The following is a 10,199-nucleotide window of genomic DNA, read 5'->3' as shown; positions in this document are numbered from 1 at the left end:
AAGAGTACAATGTCTACGTTCAGTATGAATGCTTTAAATCTTTATGCATAATGAGGATTGCTCCCCCTTAGTTAATGCATCTAGTTTTCTTTTACAATAAAATATTTATAATATCCACAATAGCGAAACAAGACATACAATATCCACAGTAGCTAAGTAAGATATATTGAATATTCATAATAATTAACACATAAGAATCAACAAAATCATAACTAAACATTACACTCATAAATTAAACATAAAAACCTATCAAACTCTATTTAACGTAGTCTTCCTGCTCTCCTTTTTGTCATCATTAAAAAAAAATTCAAAACTCTCTCTTAATGAGTGCATCTAGATTTTTCTTTAATCTTTAAATTAGATTTTAATGAATAGGAACCATAAGCACACATATAACTAAATCATACAAACTTATAGATATAATTCAATAACTTCAAGAATCAAGTTTGTAACTATATAAGAATAAATGTATGAGATTTAAATCATTTTAGGAACTTGTAATGTTCAAGTAATTTTGATCATTTTATCATAATTAAAATTATAATAATTTTACACTTGAGCATTTGGCACATTGGTTAGTGCATTATCTTCCTACCTAAAGAGAAGGGTCTCTTCTCCCGATTATAAAAAAAAAATTATAATAATTTTAAAACTAACATTAATAGCCTCTGCATTATTGCATCACTTTAAGCAACCTTTAACGAGTGTGGTGAGCTGTCATTGGTCCACTAAATTTTCTATCATATTTCAATAAAACATTGAATATTTGTCCTTTGCTTTTGTTTTAATGTAATTTTAATTTAATTGAGAAACCTCAACCACTAGAGAAAAACAAGTTTGTTTGGACTCGTGGTCAGAAAAGACAATGTAACATAATGGCAATGAATACTCAAAGGAGCTATCGTATTCTCTACAGGCAAGGTGGTAGACTCGTATGAATCAAGTCAAGAAATATGGTCTAAAAGTTGGCTGTGAGAGATTTGACTAGCGTGCCAATTGGAAGCAAGGTCAATGTGAACCGTTAATGTCGGAAGGACACCACGATGTTTTGCCTCTCAATGTATATGTTCACACTGACCGATGCAATTAATATAGGATAAGATCATGGCCTCTTGGAATTAAAATTGTGAGGTAAGAAAAAAGAAAGTACGGCAATGGAGAAGAATGACAAAGAAGCAATGGGGACGAACCAGAAAACAGTCACAACTGATCATGAGCCTGAAATCAACTACAGAGGATGGAAAGCCATGCCATTTATCATAGGTTCCTTGGAGACAGCTTTTTGTTTGCTTCATGCTTCTTTATCTCTTTCCTTTCCTTAATTTTGAGTGTAACATGGCAGGGAATGAAACTTTTGAGAAGTTGGGAGCCATTGGTACCTTATCCAACCTGTTGATCTACCTCACCACTGTCTTCCACTTGAAGAGCATTACAGCTGCAACTATGATCAATGTCTTCAATGGCACCACAAACTTTGGAACTCTGCTCGGAGCTTTTCTCTGTGACACTTACTTTGGTCGCTATAAGACCCTGGGATTCGCTACAGTTGCCTCTTTCCTGGTAATAAGACATCCTTATTCTCTACTCATCATTTTTCGATGCTGAGATTTTTATAATAGTTGAAAAACCCAAGGAAAGTAACACTAAATAATATTGATCCAACTTAACAGAGAGCTGACAGGCTATTGATTCAACTAAACTTTACCAATTTTGTACAGCAGACTTGATTTGTAGGTTGGACGCACGAGATCATAACAAAAATATTTCCATAGCCGCAGTTTAATCTTGATTCATATGAATGCATCTAATCCTTTGGTATTCTTTCCCATTCTTTTGATTATGAAGGGACTGCTAGCAATACAACTAACAGCAGCTATCCCAGAGTTGCATCCTCACCGCTGTGCAGCACAAGGGAACACCGACTGCAGAGGGCCAACAGCAGGGCAAATGGCATTTCTGCTTACTGGGTTAGGACTAATAATTGTCGGAGCTGGCGGTGTTCGACCATGCAACCTGGCATTTGGGGCGGATCAATTCAATCCTAAAACAGAATCTGGAAAGAGAGGAATCAATAGCTTCTTCAATTGGTATTTCTTCACCTTCACTTTCGCGCAGATGGTATCCTTAACCCTCATCGTATACATTCAATCAAACGTGAGTTGGGCTATTGGCCTCGGAATTCCAGCAATTCTGATGCTTATAGCTTGTGCAGTCTATTTCGTCGGTTCAAAAATATATGTCAAAGTAAAAGCCACTGGTAGTCCACTGACCAGTGTAGCACAAGTAATACTGGTAGCAATCAAAAAAAGGCAATTAAAACTACTGGAGCAACCTTGGCTCTCCCTTTTCAAGTATACTCCTCCCAAGTCCATCAACTCCAAGCTTCCCTACACTGATCAATTCAAGTAAGCAGCTTTGACTATTATACGAAGAATACATGTTTAAAATTAGATTTTACTCTTAATTTACTAAGTAGGTATTGTTTATCAGATTCTTGGACAAAGCAGCAATTATGACACCCCAAGACCAAATAAACCCTGACGGATCACCAGCTGATCCATGGAGACTTTGCAGCATGCAGCAAGTAGAAGAAGTGAAATGCCTGTTGAGAGTGCTTCCTATATGGGCATCACAAATCATCTATTTTGTTGCCATTGTTCAACAACAGACCTATGCTGTCTTCCAAGCCGTTCAATCTGATAGACGCCTTGGAAACAGCAACTTCAAGATCCCAGCTGCAACCTATGTTGTCTTCTTGATGCTCAGCTTGACCTGCTTCATACCTATATATGATCGAGTTATTGTCCCATTTCTTCGTAGAGTCAGGGGAAAAGAAGGGGGTATTACAATCCTCCAGAGGATTGGCATAGGGATGTTTCTCTCGGTAATCACCATGCTTGTATCTGCGGTTGTTGAAGAACATCGAAGAACTATAGCTCTCACTCAACCAACTCTAGGAGTTGCACCAAGAAAAGGAGCCATTTCATCTATGTCAGCCTCATGGTTGATCCCTCAATTCACCCTTGGTGGACTGACAGAAGCATTTGCGTCCATTGGCCTAGTTGAATTCTACTACAAGCAGTTCCCGGAGAACATGAGAAGCATTGCAGGGTCCCTATTCTATTGTGGCTTGGCAGGTTCAAGTTATTTTAGTAGCTTATTGATCTTAATAGTTCACAGTGCGACTAAGGGGGCTTCCACTGGAAATTGGTTACCAGAGGATCTTAACAAGGGAAGATTGGACTACTTCTATTATACGATTGCTTGCTTAGGAGTCTTAAATCTGGGCTACTTTTTATTATGCGCAAGATGGTATAAATACAAAGGAAACGAAGACAGCCTTGAGCTTGAACTTGAAGTTAATGGCGAGAAAAGCCAATCTGATAAATCATTCGTATGATAATTAGTGATATTCATAACTAGGAGATTACATTCATCATATCTAATTAGAAAACCCTTCTCTGTAGCTATACATGATACCATCCAATTTAGCAGCAATATGCAGTTGCAGGCCTTTTAAAGTATCAAGAAATAAGTAGATGTTGCATTCGGTGAAAAAAGTGGGAATACGAGTTTATTGCATCCCTGAATCCATGCATATAATCCTAATCATATTATTGTATTTAATTTATAAAAACTTTATCAATGTGGTTGGAAAGTAAAACGAAACAGATTCATACCAGATTCCTTTGATTGTTCAAATGAAAAGGAAAATCTCAGAAAGAGAAGGAATCAGCATGGAAACACCATTAGGTTTACGTCTTAGATAAAAAGGGAGAATATTATTCTCAAGGAGTTATCAACGTTGAGTCAAGGAATTCCTAAGCTACGCAGGATATGTGTTGTGTCAAAGCATATTCCTAAGCTACGAGGTTAACTTCAAATCTGCTCCAGGAATGTGTCCCGAAACTAGAAAGGCAAGCATATTGCATGGGACCATTTCCATTTCTTCCCTTCGATTACCCTAAAAAATGTTGGGAAAAGCAAGGAGGGTTGATTGGAACTGATTGAAAGATGGAACTTTTAGTGTTGAATATCCACACCATAGCATCAAAAAGAACATACCGGAACACGGTCTTACAAGTGACAAGGGGAATCTGTTTTGACTTTTTGGAACGAAAGTGGAAAACCAACTGGTCTGGGAGTGGACTTGTGATGTCAGGAATGACGACCAAATCCAACTTGAGATTGACAACAACAGATCCTCCTAATGTTAAAAGCTGGCCTCAGCACATGAATAATATATGAATAACCAAAAAATAAAAATCTTCCAAGTTTCATTTCCTATAGAACTTCCCTTGAGGCGAACAATAACGACAAATTAACCACTAGCAGTAGCAGACCAAGCTCAAGCCCATTCAAGACCCCATAAAAGTGCATGAAGAAGATGAAACAGCTTTCTGGGATTTCAGGTTGTTGTGTTTCAAATCATGGTAGTAGAAATAAGAGTACTTTTCTTAACTAGGCTCCATGCATAAAGCGTTTCTGAGAAGAGGCTTCTCCATAATTTTAACTGTTTTTAACCAAGAGAAATAAAATTTGGACAAAATTATCCTTAATGAATTCGACCCATTCATTAGACTCTGCGCGTCAACCCGAAACCTATTAACGGGTCAAGTATGTTAATATGGTCCACAACTCCTCAGTTCTCATCAAAAGTGCGTACATCTCCTCATAAGCAATTCTGTCAAAAGTATTCCTCGACAGTTCAACTTTCGAGTATTTTCGAAGTGGTAGGAGGAATTTGGAGTGGTTATTATTCACATAAAGGTAGTTCACATATTGAGCAGTGAGAGGAAGTTGACATTACGCGGAGAAATGTATAATATTTTTTTTTTTTATTTTGAATCATGTGAAGAAATGGTTATTCTTCATGTTTAGGGTTTAGGTTTTTGAGCATAAACCTATACATATTACTTGTTCATATTGATATTCTTGTTGTTTGAAATTGTTGAATATAAACATGAAGGTGGTATTGTTGGTGTTGTTGGGGTGGAAAGGTGACCGAGCATGCGTGACTGGTTGATATGTATACATTATGACCCTTTGATAGGAATAGGGTTAAGGGTTTAGATATTGCACGACTGAGGGCTTGCTTATGTGGTTGGCACCTTATGCGTGACTGGATTTTGGCATGGGTCACTTAGGGTTTACATGATTAAATTAGGGTTCAACATTGCGTGACTGGTTGATATGCGATTGCGTGACATATTGATGGGTCATTGCGTAACAGCATGATTGGATTTTGGCATGGGGTTAAGGTGTGCCTGATTGCAATAATGTTTAACATTGCATGACTGGTTGATAGGTCATTGCGTTACCTATTGATAATTCATAACATTACGTGACTTGTTTATAGATCATTGCGTGATTTAATGTTAGTAATTGCGTGACGAATTGATAATTCATAACTGCATGAACTTTACGTGTATGGCATTGCATGACCGACATTGGGTACATTTTGTATTATTTTGGGTGAACTGTAATGCTTTAATATGTATTTGTTGATTTACTTAATAATCCATGCTCGACACTTGCATTAATTATTCTGTTTCAAGGTTGTCTAAAAATAGTTAAAATTATTATGAGGATTATTTTTTGAGTGAGCTTTTGAGGAGGGCTATTTCTCAAAAATTCCTCTTGTTTTTTTGTTAATCAACAATGATGGTATTAACATGACTAAAATGAAAATGTTATCTGTTTTATGTTGCAGATGGCCAACACAAGAATAGAGCAGGATAATATGGAGTCTTTGCTTTGTGTGCCGAGGCACCGGTAGAGGTTCAATGCTGGCATTAACATCCACTGTAAGTGGTCACATCTGTGCATGATACGTGAGATGTTGTGTAAAGTAAACAAGTTAGAAAACTTAAAGAGAACATGTTTCGGGCATATGATGGAAGTCGAATCGAAAAAGAGTTTATTCTGTGCCGGTCTCGTGTACAACCTAATGCTACGCAAAATCAACGAACCTGACGCCATCGAGGATGAGTTATGGTTTGTAATAGGGAAAAAGAAGGCTCGATTTTCGAAAAGGGAGTTTTGTTTGGTGACAAGACTAAAGTTTGGTGCCCTATTGACCCTTATTGTCAATCTGTACGAGGCCCTCCCTAGAGGAATTCACCTACGATATTAAGGATCGGGGAACGAGGTGAAGATACAACACGTTTTAAAGAAGTTCAAGGGAGGGCAGTTTCAACAGGAGGGAGACGCAACCAAGATGGCCATCGTCTTGATCGTGACCAATGTTTAATTTGGTCAAGACTACAGACGATCAGTAGTTCCATAGTTGTTGTCGTTGGTCGAGAACATCGACGAGTGGAATGCGTTCCCATGGGGCACATACGTTTGGAGTTTGACCATCGATAACTTGATGAGGGGTTTCGAACCTCTTGCGGTGGGCGTACCAGAGAAAAAACGTTACCACTTCTACAGATTTATATAGACGTTTCAGGTAGTCTGTCATACCCTAATGTTTATCATTATCATTATTCTTTTTGCATAAGATTTTATGAGGTGAGTAAAAAATGTTTCACAATTGATGTGCAATGTTGAGCGTTAGAAGCAATTCCTGAAATCATAAGCTTGTTTGGAAGGCAGCGCCAATCCGGACAACTTTGGCCAAGAATGCTGAAAGGGCATTGTGACGAGAGGCCTACAGGCTTCCACGCCAATATTGCAAGTTCATAAACAGAGGGGAACGTGAGTAAAGAAACCATATCATATTTTGTTATTTTATTAAATTTTATTGTTATTGTCATAGGATAGTGAGGGTTATACCTAATGGCAATGTATGTTTTGGTGTAGTTGTGCGTAGTGAGGACGTTAGAGCCAACTGCAGAAGAGATGTTGACCGTATATTAGGCAAACATTGAGGTCAATATCTCCGAGAGGCAGCAATACGTTCCATTATGAAAGTTAGAGGGTCGATCAGAATTCAATCCCCAACAAAGGAGGAAGATAATGAAGCGTAAAGGGAAAAGTACGGTAAAACGAGCTGTTAAGCGGAAAAGCACCATGGACGCAAAGGTCCATTCCCAGTTCACTGCTGATGAGGCTGCGGGTGCTGCTGAGGCACCTGATTCTCCTCTTACAGCTCTTCATGCTGCTTCTCCTGGTGCTCCTCATGCTACTACCACTATGACTCTTCACGCTGCTCATCCTCCTGCTTCTACTGCTACCCCTCATGCTCAAGCACGCAGCCCGCCGTTGCGTCTGCAAATGATAACGAGCATTAAGCTAAAGCTACAACAGATGCGAACTTAGTGGAAGAAAGACCTACAGTCATTGCAGATAGATATGTAGATGCATGCAATGCAATTGGAGATCCAGCAGGCAATGTAGTTGAAGATCTAGCTGGCGATGTAGATGCAGATGCAGTCATTACATCAGCATATCCAGCAGTCACTGCAAGGGCTAAAAGATCAAATTGTCAGTCGGCTGATCGACTGTTATGAGGTATGAGCTTTTATGTTTTTCATTGCGTGAGTTATAACATGTACGATGTATACACTATTCTAATGTGTTTGATTTTTTCAACCGTTTAGGGTCGATCGATGGGTGAAGAAGATGGTGCACGTGACAAAAAGGGCAGCTGTATTGGGGTTGATCTTGACGATGCAGGTGGCATAAATCAGTCAATTGCATATGCTCGAAGTTCACCTTTCATTGGCCCGATCGAACATCATCCTGCTCCTATCCCATCTCCACTAGAGGCAGCCCAGCATTCTCAGCTCACACCTTCTCTTAAGGCTTCACCTCCATCTGACGTCAAAAAGGCACCTCATCCTGCTAGTAGTCGAGCTAAAACTTCCCCGCATCCTACTCCTGTCCCAACTCCAGCAGAGGGCCCCTCGCACGGTGAGATCACACCTTTTCCCGAGGCTCCACCTCGAACTCAGGCGAAAGATGCACGTGTGAGCTTAGCCAGCAAATACCTTTGAAGCCCATACGTTAACCCGCTATTAGTCTAGCGCAAAGCAAAAGATGATTTGAAGGACAGATATGACTTCTTCATGAAAAACGAGCAAGCCAGGTAAAATGATAACAATACACAATATTAGGGTTAACAGTCCTAGGGTATTTATTCCAGAAACCTTTTGACGTGGGTATTATAAATATGCAGGGTTAACATTCTGAGCATTGAAGGACAAAAGGGCCTCAATTTTTTTCGACTATTGGAGATGCCGACTGAGTTGTTGGATAGCCAACACATCGACCCATGCATCAGTGTGTTGTGTAAGCAGGTGCGCGAGCACCATCAACAACTCTACAAGCAGAAAATATGCATCGTTGACACTACCTTCTATGTAAGTATATTATATGTTAATAAGTTGTAATTATTCAAACGTATTGGGTGTGTATTAGTTAATTGCATCTAACTATTGTGCGTAACGTAATTGACAGCTTATTTTGCTGGGTCTGACCCAAGAAATGAATCCTCTCCCGACCGATAAGACATTCAAGGCAAGTCAAGCGGTAATGCTAGACCATGTGCTTGAGTATGCGAGGGGTGGGAATCCTTTGTGGGGTTTGCCATGGCATCAAGTTGACTCAATTCTCGTACCATGCTATTTCGACTGCCATTGGGTGGTAGTGCGCATCAACTTACTGAGTTAGGGTATGTCGTTAGTGGACTCATCGTACAGTTGGACAAAGGCAATGAAATCTAACTTACGTGATAAGCAAATGAGTCCACTAACAACATTGTTTCCCATTATATGCCACCAAGCCGGGTACTTTGCCAACTCATGTCATCAAAAGCGACCTTTGATGCAGATGAGGTATAAGTTGAATACAAAGACCCCGATACGGCAAGATTCACATAGTTGTGGGGATTGGGTTATCACCTCGTTGCAGTGGTTGATCAATACAGAGGATCATACACTGAAGGCAAACGCCATAGATGGCCTTCGAAAAAAGTTTACCCTTGAGATTTTTGCAAATAGCATCACTAGTGAAATTTTATAATTTGTTTATTCTTTTTCATTCTTTTCAATATGTAAATAACATTGTTCTGTATCATGTCCATATTATTCTTTGTTGTATCATTTACATTTTTTTCATTTTTGTATCATTCAACAAAAAAGAAAAAAGGGCAATAAGAACAGTTCGGTATTCATTAATGTGATAAGTATACGGGTCCAATAAGAACAACATTGTTTCTTTCTTTCTTATTCATATCTTAAATTATGTTAGTATTTTGTGCAATTTGCATGCCAGCGTTCATGAGTTTGCATATGCCAACCCCCCCTTACTTTATAGCCTATATGACATGTCGAATTACATTACGTGACATAGGGTTGTAACCAGTTGATATTGAATTGTGTGAATGGTGGAGATGGAATCACGTCACCAATTGATATTGATTCGCGCAAGTATTTGATATGGAATTACGTGACTACTGAATTTTGAATCACGTTACTAGTTAATATGGAATTATGTGACTAATCGATTTGGAATCGCGTGACTAATAGATTTGGAATCACGTGAACGATTAAGATTTAGAATTGCGTGAGTATTTGATATTGACTAGTGTGCGTAGTCAATATGGAGTAACGTTAGTAGTTATTATAGAATCGCGTGACTAGTTATTATGGAATCGCGTTACTAGTTGATATTAAGTCGCGTGAGTAGTTTCCATGAAGTGGCGTTACTACTTATTATGGAATAGAGTGAGTATTTATTATAAAATCGCATGAGTAGCAAATATGGTGTCGAGTGACTGGTTATTATGGAATCGCGTTATTAGTTTATATTGAGTCGCGTGAGTAGTATCTATGGAGTGGCGTTACCACTTATTATGGAATCGCGTGACTAGTTGATATGGAATCGCATGACTAGTTGATATGGGAATGCGTGACTCACTTATTTTGTGTCATGTTCTTTGAAAAAGGGTAAGCCAATTATGATGGACAATATCAAACCATAACCCAACCTTAATCACCATCATAACAAAATATCTAGTTAAATACCCTAAACTCTCGACCAGAAGTTACCCTAAACACATGATAGTTAAAGCACATGTTGAGTGAATTTAAAAATAAACAATATACCACAAATTGTTTAGTAACAAATTACAGTATCCCTAATCCAGTTAAGCCACAACTCTGAAAATATGAATCTTCATCTGCTATGCTTGACTCAGTCAGAACCAATGACAACTGACTTCCTTTTTCTCTGAGGTTTATGCCGGAGAA

The 10,199-nt window shown here is 38.7% G+C and overlaps 1 protein-coding gene across 1 annotated transcript; it reads left to right on the top strand.

The window, feature by feature from the left end:
- Positions 1–1,083: 1,083 nt before the first annotated feature.
- On the top strand, positions 1,084–3,514 carry LOC18604583 (protein NRT1/ PTR FAMILY 2.11-like). The gene is made up of 4 exons (XM_007037135.3): positions 1,084–1,263; positions 1,343–1,560; positions 1,846–2,405; positions 2,491–3,514. The coding sequence occupies exons 1-4, from the start codon at positions 1,155–1,157 to the stop codon at positions 3,398–3,400; spliced, it is 1,797 nt and encodes a 598-aa protein (XP_007037197.3). The 5' UTR covers positions 1,084–1,154; the 3' UTR covers positions 3,401–3,514.
- Positions 3,515–10,199: the final 6,685 nt, after the last annotated feature.

Source organism: Theobroma cacao, chromosome 3 (genome assembly GCF_053813885.1).
Source record: "Theobroma cacao isolate CCN51 chromosome 3, ASM5381388v1, whole genome shotgun sequence".
Taxonomy (NCBI): domain Eukaryota; kingdom Viridiplantae; phylum Streptophyta; class Magnoliopsida; order Malvales; family Malvaceae; genus Theobroma; species Theobroma cacao.
Note: the sequence above shows the minus strand (reverse complement) of the source record. Positions and strands in the feature narration are given on the sequence as shown.